Here is a 21,544-nt window from a genome sequence, read left to right on the forward strand (position 1 = left end):
GCCTCGGAGCGCTCAGGGCAGCGAATGGCGCCCTGGGATTGGCTAGGAGTTTCGCATCCCGGGAGGCTCCGGAGCCTTTTTTCTTCTCGTCCCCACCCACCCCGCTGATTGGCCGCAAAACGATGGCGTCACTTCCTGCTGCCGGCGAGGCCGTTGCTGTGTCCGGAGTGGAGGGGGGAGGAGACCGGAGCGAGGTGGAGAGGAACCCGCCGGGGACGAGAACGACGGCCCCCCCCCGGCCCGAAGACGCAGAGCCGCGGGAGGGGAGGGGACGGCACGGCGCAGGTGAGGCAGGCCCGAGGCGGCGCGCGGGAGAGGCTGCGCGCGCTGCGCCGGGGGCGCGCGCAAGACGGGGTGGGCGCGCGCGCGAGCTGTGTTTGGGGAGGCTTGTTCTCTTGTCAGCGCTTGTCTCGCCGATGCGGGGGAGGGAGTGAGGAGGGGGACCGGCGTCTTGCGCATGCGCCGGGGCCTGGGAGACGGCGCGATTAGTGTCACCGACACTAGACAGTCTGAGCGGGAGGGGCGGGGTCTCGGCCGGCTGGTGAGTGACAGGGCGGCGGCGGGGGGGCCCTCTGGCCAGGGCTCGGGCTGGCACCGGGCCCCCCATAAATGCCCCTGAAGGCTGCCCTCCTCTACCCCCCGGTCGGGACAGACAGACCCTAGCCCCGCCCCTACCCCCGCAGTCTGCCCTCACCTACCCGTCCCTGGGCCCCCTGCAGGGACAGACACCCCAGCCTCGCCCCCCCTTAGGCTGCCCTCATCTGCCCGCCCCACCCCCGCAGGCTTCCCTCGTCTCCCTGCCCCCTGCAGTGACAGATCTGTCTGTAGGCGCCCCCCACTGCATCCTTCCCTCATCTGTCCACCCTGAGCCTTCCCTTCAGGCTCCGATGATCGCCAGACCCTGCCCCCGTCCCCACTCCATGCAGGTTCCCCTCGTGTCCCGTTAGCTCTTTGTTACTTGTTGGGGAGAATTGAGTCCCAAAATTCTCCAAGACTGGAGGTGGGGAGAGCTGTAGTGACGTTCCCCCAGGTTGGGTACCCCTGAACAAGTGTGTACATGGGGGGGATGTCTGTCGTGAAAACCACCAGGTCTGAAGATCTGTCTTGTGCACGTAGGTGGAATTCATATGGGGAGTGGGTTGGCAGTCATACCTGCAATCTCTCACCATTTGTGCTGGAAATTCTACCCAAGTCCTCACATTTGTGCAGCTTTGTAACAGGTGTTACAACCTGGAAGTTGTAGTAGACACATTGAAAAATAATTATAGGGCCAGGTCCGGTCATTCTGAACTGAGCAAAATCTTGCTGACTTCATTGTGGTGGTTACCTGCGTGAGTGAAGGACTGCAACATGGAACCCCTAGTTATTGGTTAGTGCTACTGAACCAATTGTGGTTGCATAAGAATACTTAAGTAGATGATAAAAATGTGGTGTGAGTTATATTAAAAACACAGCTACCGGTTAATGTGTAATTTGCAGAAAACCAACTGGAGCTTTTTTATACTTATATCCGCCTTTATACTTATGTTGCAGTATAGATTTTCTCTTGGCAATTCAAATATTTGTCAACTCACACAGATCTTTCACTTTCAAGGCATCATTCATGCCACTGAGACTTCTAAGCCAGAAGGGAATGAGGTCTTCCAAAACAGCATTTGACATACTACAGAATCTAGTGAAATGAAGTTGCCATTTGATCTCTGCTGCAAGACTCTATGAAACACTTTTTTAAAAATGTGTGATTCTAAGCAAATCAAGTGTTACAAAATCATGTGACCAAGTATGTGAAGCAGAGTTTTCAAAAAAGAACCTTTTGCAGATTTTTTTTTTTAAAAACTTGGATAGTGAATGATCAAAAGTGAGAAATGTAGGGGTAGTGTGGAAACCATTCTAAATCTGTACTACTATGAGTGACTTGCTGTTCAAGTAGGTGTGAAACAAGTTTTGGCATAACTTAGTTCTTTAGTTTGGCACCAGGTTACCTTTCTAGTGTACCCACTCACTTCTAACAACTATTCCTCCCCCCTTCTCCCAGACCTCCCCCACTTCTGGTTTGATTATTTGGAATTTTCAGAGAATAAAGATAATTTTAGGTGACTGTTTTAGAAATACTATTGGCTTACATTTATAACATTGAACTAGTTCTAGCAAATGTAATGGAAGGTACAACAAATGGGTGCAATGTGTTACAAAACAAACTGCCAAAGTACAAAAAGATAGTTGTCTGTAGACTGTATGGAGGTCATTTGGCAGCTGCATTTTGTGATGACCTGTTCTGTTCATTCCCTCTGGGGAACCTGGCTTGGCCACTGTCAGAAGACTGGATTCTGGGCTAGATGGACCTTTGGTCTGACCCAGTATGGCCGTTCTTATGTTCTTTTATTTATATGTTTAGGATCTACATTTTTTTTACACAATCGTACTATCAAAGACAAATTCGGCAAAGGTCAAACTAGTAACCATGTGGCTACTGTTACACTTTGATATAAAATGAAATATGTAACACAGCAAAGGGAGCATGTATATATTGCTGTGTTCTAAATTTAGGCAGCCTGTTAGTTGCTACTTTTTTCTATTAACTTTGTCACTGTTTAAATTATTCAGTGATTGTAACAGTTCATTTCTAGTTCATTATTTCCCATAACTAAAAGTAATTAGTTTAGACATGATAAATGAATTTCTCTTTAAAAAACAAACTCGGGCTGCGGTTTTTAGAAGAGTTAAAATTACAAAATTATGGTTGTTACTTCGGCCAACAATATTTTTATGAATTAGTACATGCTAAAATGTCTGGAATCCTATTATGGATTTGAATAAAAGCCTGTACAACACAGACTTTCCGTTAATAGTGGTTCAAATTACACTGCCATGAGAAGACATATTCTTGAAATAATTTTAATATTAATAGGTTTAAGGAGGCCAGAAGCAGGAGAGTATGTCAAATCTCAGTTAAAATGCAGTATTGATTTGCTGGAGACATGCCTAATTTATAGATAAAATAATCTGCTTTGGAAGTTAAAATCATGAAGAAAATTGATTGAGCCCATGTATCATCTACAGTGGAGAAGGCACAAAGGATATTTGTCCCTTTGGCCTGCTTTAAATTTTTCTGGTAAAAATGTATTTCTCCATTCTGAGTTAAACTAAATCATCATTGGTTAGATGACTAGAATTTAAAAACTGCATGAAGAGATTTGTAGATTCCACAGCCAGCAGAAACCACTATGATCATTTATTCTGACTTCCTGTTTAACACAGGTCATAAACTTCCCCAAAATATTTCCTAAAGCAGATCTTTTAGAAGAAACATCCAGTCTTGATTAAAAAATTGTCAGTGATTGAGAATCCACCACGAACCTTGGTAAATTATCCATTGGTTAATTACTCTCACTGTTAAAAACTTATGCTTTGTTTCCAGGCTGCTTCAGAATTAGCAAGGGTTGAGAGAAGTCCTTGAATTTCTAGTAAATGGTAAAGTGAGGTTGATGCATTAGGTTTAGAAGTGTAATGCCCTGTTTGGCAAGATGGTATCATGCTCAGGTATCTGTGGCTGCTTTTTCTCCTGGGATACTTAAATGCAGCTCTCTTTGGCTCCATATGGTATTTGAGGTTAGATTCATGGACAGAGGATTGCTTTTAAATGGGAAAGCTGGAAACTGAATTTTCTTTTTAAAGTTGGGGCCTCCATTTGAGAGGCAGGTGGTAGATAGCAGAGAGGCCATCCTATGGATTTGTTCAGCTTTTGCAGATCAAGATGGAGATTGGGAATACAAGTGTCATGTTATGATGCAGCGGTAGCAAGGCCGTAAGTAAAGTTACAGGAAAAGTTTCATTTTTATGGGAGTGTTAAAGCTTCATTTTTCAGAAATGCTGTAAAACTGACAACAGATAGAAATTAAAACTGACGTAGTATCTGAAGTTTTCATGGTGGTTTGGTGCTGGTCAGGCTGATACAAATGGAACAATAAAACAATAATCATAGAAATGTAGACATGTATATTTCAGTAGAAATATTGAAAGAGGCCACCTAGTCTTAGTTCTGCTGCTCCCCACCCTCGACCCTCACACACACTCTCTCTCTCACTCACACACACACACACACACACACACACAAGCAGGGTTAAATATATCTAGACTGTCCCTGAGAGCCGTTTGGCTAACCTGTTTTTAAAAACCTCCATTGATGGGTATTCCACAACCTCCCTACGTAACTTGTTCCAGTGCTTAACTGTCCTTTATAGTTTTGTTGTTGGGAAAAACTTTCTATCTAAATATCCTTTGCTTCAAACTAAGCTAATTACTTCTTGTCCTACCCTTGTTGGGCTTGGAGAACAATTGATCACTGTCCTCTTTAAAACAACCTGTTACATATGTGAAACTACCTCTTCTCTAGACTAAGCATGGAAAGAGTGAAAGAATTGGACATTTTTTCCAAACATCTAATTATTTTTGTTGATCTGATCTTGACTCTTTGCAGTTTGTTCTTATCTTTCCTTAAAAAGTGATGCCCAGAGCTGGACGCAGTACTCTAGCTGAGGCCTCACCAGTGACAAGTAGAGCCGAACAATTATATCCTGTGTGTTACATATGACACTGCTGTTAATGTGTCCCAGAATGATCACTTCTGAATGTGGCATCCCCCTTTTTTATCCCTTTAGACAAGTGTGTAAACTCCTTGGATCTAATTTTTGCGTCACACGTTACCCACATCTGCAGAGTAGGTATTTGTTTCTATTCTTCTTACATAATTTTCACCAGTTTCAGTTTTTATATATACCAACATGAAGTGAACATATGGAGCACTTTTGAAAGTGAGTTGCCTATATGGAACTTAATACAAGATAATGTTTCTGCCATCCCCAGATTGTTCTGTAGCAGTTAGAGGAAGAGAGAGAGAGTGCCACTATACTGGTAGTTCAGAGAACAGTTCCCTGAGCTGAGAACCAGAGAACATGACTTCAGATCTTACACAGTTTATAGTTCCATGCCCCTCACCACCTTTATTATCAACCAAGGCCATGACCCCAACCCTACAAGTCAGTCAAGTATAAGTTGCCACCTGTACCTTACCTCCACACTTTCCCTTTAACAAATAGATGTTAGAAAAGGTCATTTCAGATGCACTAAGGCCAGGTCTACACTTAGAACATAGACTGACCTAGCTAAATTGCTCAGAGCTGTAAAAAATTTCACATCCTGGATGAAGTGATTAAGTTGACCTAACCCCCACAGTAGACACACTAGGTAAGTGGAAGAATTCTTCCATTGACCTAGTTACTGCCTCTCGATGGAACAACTCCTGGCAACATAGAAAGTGTCTATGCTACAACAGGTTTCAGAGTAACAGCCATGTTAGTCTGTATTCACAAAAAGAAAAGGAGGACTTGTGGCACCTTAGAGACTAACCAGTTTATTTCAGCATAAGCTTTCGTGAGCTACAGCTCACTTCATCGGATGCATGCTGTGGAAAGTGTAGAAGATCTTTTATACACACAAAGCATGAAAAAATACCTCCCCCCACCCCACTCTCACAAATCCTGGGAGACAGGCCAGTCCTTGCCTACAGACAGCCCCCCAACCTGAAGCAAATACTCACCAGCAACCACATACCACACAACAGAACCATTAATCCAGGAACCTATCCTTGCAACAAAGCCCGTTGCTAACTGTGCCCACATATCTATTCAGGGGACACCATTACAGGGCCTAATCACATCAGCCACACTATCAGAGGCTCGTTCACCTGCACATCCACCAATGTGATATATGCCATCATGTGCCAGCAATGCCCCTCTGCCATGTACATTGGTCAGACTGGACAGTCTCTACATAAAAGAATAAATGGACACAAATCAGATGTCAAGAACTATAATATTCATCAACCAGTCGGAGAACACTTCAGTCTCTCTGGTCACGTGATTACAGACATGAAAGTTGCAATTCTTCAGCAAAAAAACTTCAAATCCAGACTCCAGCGAGAGACTGTTGAATTGGAATTCATTTGCAAATTGGATACAATTAACTTAGGCTTGAATAGAGACTGGGAGTGGCTAAGTCATTATGCAAGGTAACCTATTTCCCCTTGTTTTTTCCAACCCCCCCCCCGCCCCCCCGTTCCTCAGACGTTCTTGTTAAACCCTGGATTTGTGCTGGAAATGGCCCACCTTGATTATCATACACATTGTAAGGAGAGTGATTGCTTTAGATAAGCTATTACCAGCAGGAGAGTGGGTTTGTGTGTGTGTGGGGGGGGGGGGTGAGAGAACCTGGATTTGTGCTGGAAATGGCCCAACTTGATTATCATACATATTGTAAGGAGAGTGGTCACTTTAGATAAGCTATTGCCAGCAGGAGAGTGGGGTAGGGGGAGGTATTTTTTCATACTTTGTGTGTATAAAAAGATCTTCTACACTTTCCACAGTATGCATCCGATGAAGTGAGCTGTAGCTCACGAAAGCTTATGCTCAAATAAATTGGTTAGTCTCTAAGGTGCCAAAAGTACTCCTTTTCTTTTAGCTTATCTAAAGTGATCGCTCTCCGTACAATGTGTATGATAATCAAGGTGGGCCATTTCCAGCACAAATCCAGGGTTTAACAAGAACGTCTGAGGAACGGGGGGGCGGGGGGGGGGGTTGGAAAAAACAAGGGGAAATGGGTTACCTTGCATAATGACTTAGCCACTCCCAGTCTCTATTCAAGCCTAAGTTAATTGTATCCAATTTGCAAATGAATTCCAATTCAACAGTCTCTCGCTGGAGTCTGGTTTTGAAGTTTTTCTGTTGTAATATCACAACTTTCATGTCTGTAATCGCGTGACCAGAGAGATTGAAGTTGTCTCCGACTGGTTTGTGAATGTTATAATTCTTGACATCTGATTTGTGTCCATTTATTCTTTTACGTAGAGACTGTCCAGTTTGACAGAGAGGCATTGCTGGCACATGATGGCATATATCACATTGGTAGATGTGCGGGTGAACGAGCCTCTGATAGTGTGGCTGATGTTATTAGGCCCTGTGATGGTGTCCCCTGAATAGATATGTGGGCACAGTTGGCAACGGGCTTTGTTGCAAGGATAGGTTCCTGGGTTAGTGGTTCTGTTGTGTGGTATGTGGTTGCTGGTGAGTATTTGCTTCAGGTTGGGGGGCTGTCTGTAGGCAAGGACTGGCCTGTCTCCCAAGATTTGTGAGAGTGTTGGGTAATCCTTCAGGATAGGTTGTAGATCCTTAATAATGCGTTGGAGGGGTTTTAGTTGGGGGCTGAAGGTGACGGCTAGTGGCGTTCTGTTATTTTCTTTGTTAGGCCTGTCCTGTAGTAGGTGACTTCTGGGAACTCTTCTGGCTCTGTCAATCTGTTTCTTCACTTCCGCAGGTGGGTATTGTAGTTGTAAGAATGCTTGATAGAGCTCTTGTAGGTGTTTGTCTCTGAGGGGTTGGAGCAAATGCGGTTGTATCGCAGAGCTTGGCTGTAGACGATGGATCATGTGGTGTGGTCAGGGTGAAAGCTGGAGGCATGTAAGTAGGAATAGCGGTCAGTAGGTTTCCGGTATAGGGTGGTGTTTGTGACCATCGTTTATTAGCACTCTTGTGTGGACTTGACCAGGCTGAGGTTGATGGTGGGATGGAAATTGTTGAAATCATGGTGGAATTCCTCAAGGGCTTTTCCATGGGTCCAGATGATGAAGATGTCATCAATATAGCGCAAGTAGAGTAGGGGCATTAGGGGACAAGAGCTGAGGAAGCATTGTTCTAAGTCAGCCATCAAAATGTTGGCATACTGTGGGGCCGTGCAGGTACCCATAGCAGTGCCGCTGATTTGAAGGTATACATTATCCCCAAATGTAAAATAGTTATGGGTAAGGACAAAGTCACAAAGTTCAGCCACCAGGTTTGCCGTGACATTATTGGGGATAGTGTTCTTGACGGCTTGTAGTCCATCTTTGTGTGGAATGTTGGTGTAGAGGGCTTCTACATCCATAGTGGCCAGGATGGTGTTATCAGGAAGATCACCGATGGATTGTAGTTTCCTCAGGAAGTCAGTGGTGTCTCGAAGGTAGCTGGGAGTGCTGGTAGCGTAGGGCCTGAGGAGGGAGTCTACATAGCCAGACAATCCTGCTGTCAGGGTGCCAATGCCTGAGATGATGGGGCGCCCAGGATTTCCAGGTTTATGGATCTTGGGTAGTAGATAGAATATCCCAGGTTGAGGTTCCAAGGGTGTGTCTTTGCGGATTTGATCTTGTGCTTTTTCAGGGAGTTTCTTGAGCAAATGCTGTAGTTTCTTTTGGTAACTCTCTCAGTGGGATCAGAGGGTAATGGCTTGTAGAAAGTGGTGTTGGAGAGCTGCCGAGCAGCCTCTTGTTCATATTCCGACCTATTCATGATGACAGCAGCACCTCCTTTGTCAGCCTTTTTGATTATGATGTCAGAGTTGTTTCTGAGGCTGTGGATGGCATTGTGTTCTGCACGGCTGAAGTTGTGGGACAAGCTGCTTTTCCACAATTTCAGCCCGTGCACGTCGGCGGAAGCACTCTATGTAGAAGTCCAGTCTGCTGTCTCAACCTTCAGGAGGAGTCCACCTAGAATCCTTCTTTATGTAGTTGTTGGTAGGGAGGTCTCTGTGGATTAGTATGTTGTTCAGAGGTGTGTTGGAAATATTCCTTGAGTCAGAGACATCGAAAATAGGATTCTAGGTCACCACAGAACTGTATCATGTTCGTGGGGGTGGAGGGGCAGAAGCAGAGGCCCCGAGATAGGACAGCTGCTTCTGCTGGGCTAAGAGTTTAGTTGGATAGGTTAACAATATTGCTGGGTGGGTTGAGGGAACCATTGCTGTGGCCCCTTGTGACATGTAGTAGTTTAGAAAGTTTAGTGTCCTTTTTCTTTTGTAGAGAAGCAAAGTGTGTGTTGTAAATGGCTTGTCTAGTTTTAGTAAAGTCCAGCCACGAGGAAGTTTGTGTGGAAAGTTGTTTTTTATGAGAGTATCCATTTTTGAGAGCTCATTCTTTATCTTTCCCTGTTTGCTGTAGAGGATGTTGATCAGGTGGTTCCACAGTTTCTTTGAGAGCGTGTGGCACAAGCTGTCAGCATAGTCTGTGTGGTATGTAGATTGTAATGGATTTTTTTACCTTCAGTCCTTTTGGTACGATGTCCATCTGCTTGCATTTGGAAAGGAAGATGATGTCTGTCTGTATCTGTACAAGTTTTTTTTATGCAGTTGATAGATTTCCACTCCATATGGCTAAATGCAGTGCCTTGCATAATGACAGGTTTCAGAGTAACAGCCATATTAGTCTGTATTCACAAAAAGAAAAGGAGGACTTGTGGCACCTTAGAGACTAACCAATTTATTTGAGCATAAGCTTTTGTGAGCTACAGCTCACTTCATCGGATGCATAATGTGGAAAATATAGAAGGTGTTTTTATACATACAAACATGAAAGTTGTGATATTACAACAAAAAAACTTCAAAACCAGACTCCAGCGAGAGACTGTTGAATTGGAATTCATTTGCAAATTGGATACAATATTTCCAACCCCCCACCCCCAGGCGTTCTTGTTAAACCCTGGATTTGTGCTGGAAATGGCCCACCTTGATTATCATACACATTGTACAGAGAGTGATCATTTTAGATAAGCTATTACCAGCAGGAGAGTGGGGTGGGTGGAGAGAAAACCTTTTGTAGTGGTAAACACCCATTTTTTCATGGTTTGTATGTATAAAAACACCTTCTGTATTTTCCACAGTATGCATCCGATGAAGTGAGCTGTAGCTCACGAAAGCTTATGCTCAAATAAATTGGTTAGTCTCTAAGGTGCCACAAGTACTCCTTTTCTTTTTATGCTACAACAGCACAGTTGCAGCGCTGTAGCTGCTGTAATGTAGAACCCAGGTCTCTAGTATCAAAACCCAAAATTATCCACTCAGCCATGATGCCTTTCAGAATGTTCTTTGCGTTTTTTCTTATCCTATCTCTGAGTATACCACATTGCTGCCATGAAGTCAGGGATAGAATCCAGAACCCCTGTCTCCAATTTTCTACCACTATTTAGCAAACCCACTAGGAAAGTGTGTGTCAAGTCCCCCTTCTAGTGAGTGTTCCCTTACAGGATAGCAATTACACCTGTAAGCCCAGGTGGTAAAGGTCTTGGCTAGGAATTTGCAGGGCTAGGATTCAAATTGACAACCCCATCATGATGTTATGGATCCACTGAGAAAATCTTTTAAAGATAATTTAATTTTCTTAGTGAAAAAACAATGTTTTTACTTAAACCATTAGAATCTGTAACCTTTGGTGAGATGGGCCAAAATACAAGTGTTTCACATTTTAATCATTTGTCACACTTTGCTTTCAAGTGTCAGATATTGCAGGTTTGAAAGCTGAGAGATACTCTTCACAGGGGGACAGGGCAAGGGACCTAGAAAAAAGAGGAACACACTATGTAGCCCTGCTGCCAGAGTGCAGGCTCGCATACGCTCTGCTGCTACAGTTGCTTTTGGCTGTGTCAACCTCCAGAGGTGTATGAGAGGCAATGTTGTGTTTCAGGAAGCAAGTGATGATGCTTGCTGCTTCGACTGATAAACTATGCATTGCTGTTAATTACAGTAGATTGCGTTTGGACTCTGTAATTTCAGTAACTTTTAAATGGTGGTAAAATATTAGGGACAAAAGCTCTCCTGAGCCATGTCTCAGCCTTTTCTGGAGGGTCAAGGTGGCAGGAGCAGCTTTGGCAGTGCAGCTTGGCCCTCTGATTGCCAAGCAACTGCAGCTCACCCTCCCTGATACTGGGGAGTTAACCAGTGAGCTACACCAACTACCAACCCTGGATTTAAAAAAAACCCAAACCACAAAACTCTAGGAAGCTCCCACAAACTCCATTTAGTAATAAGGTTGTCAGTTTCATTATGTTTGGGTACATATTGCTTCTCTTTATCTGTTGGAGGTGGAAGTGAAAACCTGACGGAGTGTGCCACTGACCGTGTTCTTGGCAGTGTGAAGGTGACAGAGAACACAGGAGATGATTCCCTCACCTTATTTCCATGCTTTTAAGGTGTTTGGATGGACGGGGTATGTCCAGATGCAACCTTAGCTGTCACTAAATTAAGATTTTGCGTGTGTTTAACCAGAATATAACTTTAAAACTAATGACCTGTTTAGCTCCTTGTTCAAAGAGTTAATTCACTGAAAAAGTCAACTTCTTTGAGATTTTTCTCCATGGCTTATTAAATAAAATAAAAATCCAAGTGTTGAGGGACGAAAAGGAGAAAAAAGCATTCTTGATTTTCACTATTTAAGTACCTGGACTTAAGTGTCTATTACGGTCTCCAAAGGAGTTTTCTGTGGGTTTTGATACTTTTTGGCACAACAGGTGAGCACAGGACAAACACATTCTGACGTTGGCGAGATACAACCTTTTTGTTTAAGTTCTTTAATGTACCTTGGGCATCTTTTTGTGTATTAATTTTGTGCTAGGAATCCTTACAGATTTGGTGTCTGACACCTCAAATATATTTTAAATATTGAAGGTTTAGGGAGATGGGGAGGGGGTGACTCCAAGTAGTAAACTGCGAGCTGTTGGCTAGCAAGCAAGAAGCAACCCAGTTGTAATACTGATAATGATTTAGAGTGTTGTTACCTGTGTGCCAAGCTCCCTTTGATATTCAGTTTAACTATGGCATATCTGAGACCGTTGACACTAGGCCATGTCTACACTACTGTGTATGTCGGCAAAACACGTCGCTCAGAGGTGTGAAAAAAACACCCCGAGGGAAATAAGTTTTGCGGGCATAAGCGCTCATGTGCACAGCACTATGTCGGCAGGAGACACTCTCCCTTCAACATAGCTACTGCTGCTCGTTTAGGGGGTGGTTTTATTATGTCGATGGGGGAAGCTCTCTCCAATTGGTATAGAGCAGCTACACAAGCAATCTTACAGTGGCACAGCTCTATCGGTACACCTGTGCCACTATAAGCTTGCTAGTGTAGACATGGCCTCCCCTCTTATGATGCAAAAACCTAGACTATCACACCATAAATGCCTTCTTTAACCCATGTCAAATTTTTTTGGGGGGGAACTATAGGTTCAGTTTGTAATCTTTCTTTGGACGAGTGCTTTCAGTTATGATCGGATATGTCAAAAAGGATAGTTGGCGTAATAACTTTGAATGTCTTTTTAATTCTCACATTGGCTTTGGACAGAGCAATAAAAGAAATAGACTAATTAAAACCTATTTGTTAGGTTTTCAGCTTTTGGAAGACGCTATCCTTTTAAGTTAACATGTGTCATTCTTATAAAAAAAACAAGCCTAGATATATTAAAATGGAAAAAGTAATGTTTTTATGTGGGGGGTTTTAATTTGGCCCTGAAACAAGTATTCATCCATTGGGAATCTTTCAGACTAGCTTTTTTTTTTTTAAACTTCAGGCTTGTCTAATGAAGTTAAATTCCTTTTACCCATCTTTGGTTTAGAAGTGAAGTCTGTACAGTTCATAATTGATATTTATTGCCTATATCAAAATAAATTGCTTTGTCTCATTTCTGTTGGAATGCATGAATCTGGAATTCTGTACATGCATAATGCACTTAATGCATGACTATATGCATATGAGAATATTCAGGTACGTGGTTTGAGTCTTACATGACATTTTGAAGTAAATGCATGGAATTGTAAGCCAATGTAAACATTAACTCTTTAAATTTGGAGACTGTCTCTTATATCTTGGGAAAGGAGTCAAAATTATGTTTCTGTGATTTGCCAGTCTTAGCTGTTTCTATAGGGTCTGGTAGTCTCTGTCCTATAATATGCTTCAATATTACTATTGGTCTGTTTGTTTAAAAAAAACTCTCCTGTAATCTTCTTAATCAGAAAGGTACAGATAGTGAAAAATGCCTTTTTTTAGGCAAGGGTCAATCTATAACACACTGAGATATTGTTTAACTTTACAATTGTATTAATGGAAACTTAAAACCCCAAACCTTAACCACACTTCTGTTGTTGAACAGTGTTCATGTTGCTAAGCATACAACACAGTTTGGGTCCTGAGCTAGCAGGACCAGAAAGATCAGTGGAAAAATTATTTACAGAGAAAATAGGATCTTGCTCTTAAGGTTCACTAAATGTTTTTCTCCTAGATCTTACTACCATTTGTTTTTTCTTTTTTCACTGGAGAAAGCAGAGTGTATACTGTCCACTTCTGGCTCCGGTATGTCACTAGACATACAGCACAGGTGAAAAATTTATTGGACACTTGCTAGCTAGAGGCTCCTGTGAGTTGGGGGAATTCCAGGGCTAATACTGTAGTGAAAAGCCCACTGTCCAGCATCACTGCTGAGATGGCTGATGACACTGGGATTTCTATCCCTAGAGTCTGATTCATAGACTCCAAAGCCAGAAGGAACTAGGGATGTAAAATATTAACTGGTTAATTGGTAAGCATTAGTTTTACCATTAACCCACCCTAACTGTTAATCCCCAGCCCATGGCCGGAGCAGCTGCGCCAGCCGGCCGACCCCGGCCCCAGCTAGAGCACCCCACCTGCGCTGGCTGACTGGAGCAACCCTGGACGGAATGGCCCCGGGCCGGCCAGAGTGGCACCAGCCCCTCTCCCTTTAATCGGTTAAACAATATAATTTTAATCCGTTAACCGGTTAAATTTTTAAACGATATCTACATCCCTAGAAGGGACCATTGTGATCATCTAATCTCACCTCCTGTATAGTACAGGCCATAAAACTTCCTCAGAATAATTCCTAGAGCATATCTTTTTGAAAAACAAGATTGGGGCCTCCGTTTTCAGTATCAATTTCTGGATAGTTGATGTGCGCCAGGTGTGAAGATGACCCAGCCTCCAGCTGCTGCAAGAGTGGAGCATTCTTTTCCACCAAGTGTTTGATGCTCTGCCTTTCCTTCAGCCTCCTTTTTTGGTGGTGTCATGTTCTCCTTCAAACAATTCTGGTATCTGCCTCTTCTGCTTGGGAAAACTGTAGCAGTAGCAAAAGGAATAAGGTATGATTTCACTTGTGCCTACAAAGTTCTGAATAACAACTGCAAATCTCATGAGTCTTAACTCTGAGCTGCTGCTGATGATTGGAAAAGCAATATACAGCAGTCTCAAACACTAGAACAGTCTGTAGATGAACAAAGACAGCATTACATTTGTTTGTTTGGAGGATTATTTCACATCCTTAAGGGCTAGCTATTGAAATGAAAACTTACATGTTGAAGAAAGTAGTGGCTTAGTATCCATGTTTATGAGAGCTTCCTGCTGGCTAGTAGACTTCTTTTAATCCTTGACAGATCACTTACTATGTTAGTGCCCAGAGGTCCCAAATGAGATCAAGGCTCCTTGTGTATGTGCATACATAGTAGGTAAGACACTCTGCCTTGAATAGTTTACCATCTAAATAAGCAAGGCAGACAGCATAGGCAAAAGGAACTATTACCCCAATTTTCAATCTGTAAAATGGGGATATGGGGTAAAGTGAGTTGACCAAGATCACACAGGAAATCTGTGGCAGAGTTGGGCGTTGAACCCAGATCTCCTGAGTCACGATTCAGTGCCTTAACCACATGACCATCCTTCCTCTTCCTCTGTTTTTTAACTAGGGCATTGTAGGTGAATTTCCTTGTCCAGTTTGATATAAATATATATTTGTGAGAAGGTTAAGGTTGCAAAGACAAGCACACAAGTTAGGCAGTGCCAATATAAGGTTTGTCTGTGCAACTTTAATTTGGCCCCCTTATGTATATGCTTTGATAACCTTTGATTACATAATCATATACTGTCCCCTCCTCTCTCCCTTCCTCCCACCCAGTGCCCCTGCCTTGTTCACTGGATGGGTAGTTATGCAGTATTTCTTTTATCTTCCACATTCAATGTAATATGAGCGTGACATAATTAACGCCAATTAACATGGCATTCATGATATTGCAGACAAAATAGATCTTGTCAAAGTAACTTGATATCTTGATTTGAAGAGATGACAAGTTTGTTTGGTTTTTTTTGTATTCTTGTGCTTAGGAGTCCTAGTCACAGACCCCATTGTGATAGGCACTGTACAAACACATGTAACAGACTTCTGTAAGGTATTGGACTTGGCACCATGTGATCTTTTGATTGAGGAACTAGAGTTATACAAAATGAACATGGTACATGTTAAATAAATTAAAAACTGGCTAATAGGTTGGGATTGGTTCTCAGCCTTATGGCATTTAATATTTTTATGAATGACCTGGAAGTAAACATAAAATCATGACCGTTAAAGTTTGAAGATGACCCAAAGATTGAGGGAGTGGTAAATAATGGAGAGGAGATTGAAACAGAGCAATAGAGATCACTTGGTCATCTGGGTGTAAGAAAATGATATGTTTCAATATGGTCAAATGTTCAGATCACACATCTTGAAACAAAGGTATCCTGTCAAGCAGTGACTCTGAAAAACATTTGGGAGTTATGATGGATAATCAGCCGAATGTGAGCCTCCAGACCAACTCTGGCCAAAAGGGTTAATGTGATTGTAGGATGTATAAACGAAAGTGTCACGTAGGAGTAGGGAGGGTTTGTTACTTCTGTATTTGGCTCTGGTGCAACTGCTACTGGAATACTCTGTCCAGTTCTGATATCTACAGTTCAAGAAGGATGTTAATAAATTGGAGAGGGTTCAGGGAAGAACCACAAGAATGATTAAAAGATGGGAAAATTATGCCTTAGATTAAAGTGAAATATGCAAGGAGCTCAATTTATTTTGTGTTTCTGAGAGAAGGTTAAAGGGTGACTTAACCACGATTTATAAGTACCCTACATGGGGAGCAGAAATTTGATGGTGACGGGCTCTTCAGTCAACAGACCTAATATAACAAGATCCACCGACTGGAAGTGAGAGCTAGACAAACTTAGGCTAGAATAAAGGAACACATTTTTAACGGTAAGGGTAATTAACCACTGGAATAGCTTACCAAGGGTTGTGGTGAATTCTCCATCGTTGGCAATTTTAAAATCAAGATTGGGTGTTGTTCCTAAAAGAGATGCTGTCATTCAAACAGGAATTAATTCAAGGAAGTCTTATGGCCTGAGTTATGGAGGAGGTTATAATCTATTAATGTGTGGACCTAGTCTTCATTTAACAAACCCTGCGCTTAATACAAAATTATCAGTTTCCTCGTGCACATTTCTGTGGTGCTCTCCATAACATCTGTGAACTTCACAAACATTAATATGTCTTCATAACCATCCCTATGAGATAAAGGCCAAAATCATCGAGTGTCCATTATTTTTGGGTGCCCAGGTTGAAACCATAGGGCTTTCAGAGTATTCAGCAGTTTTATTGCACTTTATATGTTCAGAGCACAGCTCCAGTTGACTATAGTTGCAATTGTGAGTGCTCACCAAATCTGGTAGCAGAAGTTTTGTTTTGGGCATTCAGAAAATGAGGAACCCACAATTAGAAGACAGCTGTGAATATTTTGACTTACATGACTTGTCCAAAATCACACAGGAACTCTGTGGCAGAGGCAGGAATAGAATTCAATTCTCTAGAGCGGCTTTAGCATCCTTAACCATTAGAATATCCTTTCTTTTCCTACAGTCCCCTGCCACATTCAGTGAGCACCTTCCAACTTCTGCAACAAATGGAGAATGTGCCCTACAGGCAACAGCCTAATTCACTATGCAACCCTGATTCATTCCCAGAGCACTGTCCGTCCAATCTGTGCACTGAATGAGATAGGGTCCTGGGGTAGAAGTGTAGTATGTGATCACGTAATTAAAAACTCTAATAATGCATACACACAAAGGAGCTGAATTGTGCAACCTTGATTTGAGTATTTCCTAATTTTTTGAGTACTTGACTGCAACCTCCACATTTTTCTAATGTGGATCTTATGTGACTTCCAATTTTTTTAATTTGGTTCCACATGATACAAATTAAATACACACATACAGTGACCGTCAAATTAGGTCAGTAATAGGGTTTGGATCTTTATATCCACAGCACAGTCCTCTACCACTTGAGCTAATAGAGTAACCGGTAGTGGTAATATGCTGTTATCTTTGTTGATAGCAGAAGAATGCAGAGACTGAAAACTCCTGGGTTAAATCCAGGTTTTGTAGGAGAGTGTTACCTAGTGGTTATAGATCCTTCTATCTCTCCCCCCGTCTGCTCCTCTCTTCTATCCAGTCCACCTGGCTCTTGCTCCCACCATGCACCCCTACCGCCTTTTTGCCTTCTGATTTGTGCAACACCTCTCCTTATTCCTCACCCCTCTGCATTTTTGGCAGGCAGCTTCCTCCTCCATGCTGCCTGGGTGCCAGCAGAGGGGCCGTTGAGAACACAGGCAAGACAGGCTTCCTGCTGTCCGTTCTCTTGGCTGCTGGGAGGAGCAATTTCAAGGAAAGACCGGGGCTGGATAATGCTCAGTGAAGATGGAATCTTCAGAGAATTTAACTGCCACATTCTTAACAAGTCTGTATTGACCATGTGCTAACTGAGATTTTGTAGAGCCTGGGTGAATTTTTACTTGGGCTGCAAAAAGGACATCTCTAACCTCCTTGCCCTCCCACACCCACCTCAAACTTCACACCCTTTCTTCAAAGTATGGAGGTGCTAGAGCTTGTCAGTGAATGGTTGCAATAATTTTTTTTTTTTTTTTTTTTTTTAGCATGAGGAAACAACATATTTTCTCCTAATCTCGGTCTCAAACTGCTGAACTGTTTTAGCTAAGGGAGAGACCAGGCATGGGAATTTTAGCCTGAAGGGTTAAAGTTTGGTGAAGCTATAAGCAACTGAAAGTAGGGTCTTTATAATGGAAGATATCAGACACCTTTAACTATAGGTTGTGTTACCAACTCTGCTTATAATATGTTTGATACTTAGCTGGGAAGTACATTAGAGAAAATCCTGAAAAAAGAATGAGTCTAGCAGAAGCTGCAGTTTTTCTGTGCTCCTTCACAAGGTTGCCAGCATAAGTATTATAGCAATATGGTGGTGGTAAGTACAAGATCAGTTATTGATAGTTTGCCTCTGAGCCACCTGCATTCAAATTTTAACCCCTGGTTCATTGTGATAGAAATAGAACTTCAGCCATTTTTGTCTTACATTTTCCTCTTTTTTTTATTTTGTAGGATCATGGATTTTCCAGGACATTTTGAGCAAATCTTTCAACAGCTAAACTACCAGCGACTTCATGGTCAACTTTGTGACTGTGTCATTGTGGTGGGGAACAGGCATTTCAAAGCCCATCGCTCTGTTTTGGCAGCATGCAGCACACATTTTCGAGCTCTCTTTACTGTAGCAGAGGGAGACCAGACCATGAACATGATCCAGCTGGACAGTGAGGTAGTGACAGCTGAGGCCTTTGCTGCTCTGATTGACATGATGTACACCTCCACACTCATGCTTGGAGAGAGCAATGTTATGGATGTCTTGCTGGCAGCTTCTCACTTACATTTGAACTCTGTTGTTAAAGCATGTAAACACTACCTTACTACAAGGACACTGCCAATGTCGCCACCTAGCGATAGAGTTCAAGAACAAAATGCACGCATGCAAAGATCTTTCATGCTTCAGCAGCTTGGACTGAGTATAGTGAGCTCTGCATTAAATTCCACCCAGAATGCAGAGGAACAACAAAATACTATGAACTCATCAATGAGAAGTAACATAGAACAGCGCACTACTTTTCCTATTCGGCGTCTCCACAAACGTAAACAGTCTTCTGAAGACCGGGCCAGACAGCGAATCAGGCCTACCATAGACGAGTCCATCATTTCAGATGTTGCCCCAGAGAGTGGGCAGTCAGTAGTTCATTCACGGGAAGAATTTTTTTCACCAGATTCGCTGAAGATTGTGGACAATTCTAAAGCTGATGTTGTGACCAATAATCAGGAGGATAACACCATTATGTTTGATCAGTCTTTTGGTGCCCAAGAAGATGCCCAAGTGCCCAGTCAGTCTGACAACAGTGGAGGAAATATTTCACAAATGTCCATGGCATCTCAAGCAACACAAGTGGAAACTAGCTTTGATCAAGAAGCTACTTCTGAGAAAAACAACTTTCAGTGTGAAAATCCAGAGATCAGTCTAAATGAAAAAGAACACATGAGGGTGGTGGTTAAATCTGAGCCCTTGAGTTCCCCAGAGCCTCAAGATGAAGTGAGTGATGTCACTTCCCAAGCAGAAGGCAGTGAGTCTGTTGAAGTGGAAGGAGGAGTAGTGAGTGCAGAAAAGATAGAACTGAGTCCTGAAAGTAGTGATCGTAGCTTTTCTGACCCACAATCTAGTACTGATCGGGTTGGTGACATCCATATTTTGGAGGTGTCAAATAACCTGGAACATAAGTCTACTTTCAGTATCTCAAATTTTCTGAATAAGAGCCGAGGTGGCAATTTTGGTGCTAATCAAAACGATGACAATATTCCAAATACAACCAGTGACTGCAGAATGGATGGAGATGCCGCTTATTTAATGAGTCCAGAGTCTGGGCCTACTAATGGCCATTCCTCTGCTACTGTGTCTCATGTGGAAAATCCATTCAATGAATCTGCAGACTCTCACTTTGTTAGACCTATGCAGGATGTAATGGGTCTTCCATGTGTACAGACTTCTGGATACCGGGCAGCAGAACAGTTTGGGATGGACTTTCCAAGGTCTGGCTTGGGACTACACTCTTTATCAAGGGCAATGATGGGCTCTCCAAGAGGTGGAGCTAGTAACTTTCCCGGCTACCGTCGCATAGCCCCCAAAATGCCTGTTGTGACCTCTGTTAGGAGCTCCCAAATGCAAGATAGTACATCTAATTCCCAGTTGATGATGAATGGGACCAGTTCCTCTTTCGAAAATGGACATCCTTCCCAGCCTGGTCCACCACAGTTGACCAGGGCATCTGCTGATGTTCTTTCAAAATGTAAGAAGGCCTTATCTGAGCACAATGTCTTGGTTGTAGAAGGTGCTCGCAAATATGCCTGTAAAATCTGCTGCAAGACTTTCCTGACCTTAACAGACTGTAAGAAGCACATCCGTGTGCACACAGGAGAAAAGCCTTATGCCTGTTTAAAGTGTGGCAAACGGTTCAGCCAGTCCAGCCATTTGTATAAACATTCCAAAACCACCTGCCTGCGGTGGCAGAGCAGCAACCTACCCAGCACTTTGCTTTAATCCTTCCCCCCAAGCCCATGCAAATAATGCCAATACAAATTGTAGGAACGTGAACTGAACTATGTCTGGAATATTAACACTATTTTGTTCAAGACTGCAGGTTAAGAAGCTGCCCTTGTAGTAAACACTTAAGTGTGATTGTGCGCCCCCCCCCCCCCCCCCCAAAAAAAAGTCTTGGTCCTGTAAAATGGGGATAATACCATACCTACCTCACAGGGGTGTTGTGAGGCTTAAACAACTGTTTGGACGTGCTTTGAGATCCTCTGAAGGAGGCACTATAGACGTATTAAGTATTATTATTATTATGTAAATGCAGGTCTTGGGCTCATGGGGATGCAATCCCTAAAACCAAGTAGTTCCTTTGCTGTGGGGGGAGGTGGGAGGGAAGAAATAGGTAGGAGGGAATGGGTGAAAATGTAGCCAGCTCCTAATTATGTTAAAGTAGCACGTTTCAAGGATGAGAAACTGAAGTGCACATTTTTTTTAGGAATTTTGTAAAATTGTGAAAGTGTTTAAATAAATAACTTGTAAAATAAGTTGATACATTATGTGTGTGAACAAAAATGCAAAGAGCTCTTTACTGTTACTAATGCAGATTGCATATCCTTAAAGAAAAACAATCTTGGATACACCTGTCTACCACAAAATGCTTTAAAGTGTTAATTAGGAAAATAGTTGTAGGGGTTCTGAATGTATTTTTGGCTGTTTTCCTGTAATGGACACTGTAATGAAGGTGCTTACCTTGAGTCCAAGACAAGTAACGTTTGGACTGTTAGATGTGTATATAGTTTGAATACAGCAAGATCTCCTAGGTGTTTCACCATTTTTTTCTGTAAAAACTTGTAATGAGTGATAAGTGACGTACTGTTTCTGTATGTGCTATTCTTAGCAGTATTTTAACCAACTTGTATTTCATATGTTAAAACTCCATATACATAGATGTCTGAAAAGAGCTTGTTATTGTCTACTTTATTTTAAATGGGAGATATGATCTGTGGTGGCTTCTTTTATTGTATAAGATAGTCTCTTACCCTTTCCAGATGCTGACAGTCAATCTGATCCAACTTATTGTGTAAGCAGACTATCCTTTTCTGATGCTCTTATCTTCAGGCTTTTTAATTTCCTTCTCCATATACTTATTGTCCTCCCAACCATGGATTACTTTGATCTGAGGAACAGTCAGGAATAAGAGCCTGTCTTGCCATATTCATATGCCTCTCTGGATAAAATGTAGCAGTTGACTCTAATTCTTCAATTTAGAGAAGTATCATAAATGTACTTTCCCACAAGTAAAAATCCAACACAAATTTAATTTAAAAAATAGCACTCTACACCTTGTAAAACAAGTTCAGTAATCTGTTTCCTGTGAATCTCACAGATCTTATTTTAATTTCCTC

The 21,544-nt window shown here is 42.4% G+C and overlaps 1 protein-coding gene across 2 annotated transcripts; it reads left to right on the top strand.

Moving 5' to 3' along the window:
* ZBTB5 (zinc finger and BTB domain containing 5) lies at positions 1 to 20,302 on the top strand. Of its 2 annotated transcripts, none has more exons than XM_074953562.1 (2): positions 1 to 285; positions 18,116 to 20,302. In XM_074953562.1, the coding sequence occupies exon 2, from the start codon at positions 18,120 to 18,122 to the stop codon at positions 20,145 to 20,147; it is 2,028 nt and encodes a 675-aa protein (XP_074809663.1). In that variant the 5' UTR covers positions 1 to 285; positions 18,116 to 18,119; the 3' UTR covers positions 20,148 to 20,302. The 2 variants fall into 2 exon arrangements, with proteins under 2 accessions (XP_074809663.1, XP_074809664.1); XM_074953563.1 differs by lacking the exon at positions 1 to 285 and adding an exon at positions 1,358 to 1,369.
* Positions 20,303 to 21,544: the final 1,242 nt, after the last annotated feature.

The sequence above is a fragment of the Natator depressus genome, chromosome 5, assembly GCF_965152275.1.
Source record: "Natator depressus isolate rNatDep1 chromosome 5, rNatDep2.hap1, whole genome shotgun sequence".
Lineage (NCBI taxonomy): Eukaryota > Metazoa > Chordata > Testudines > Cheloniidae > Natator > Natator depressus.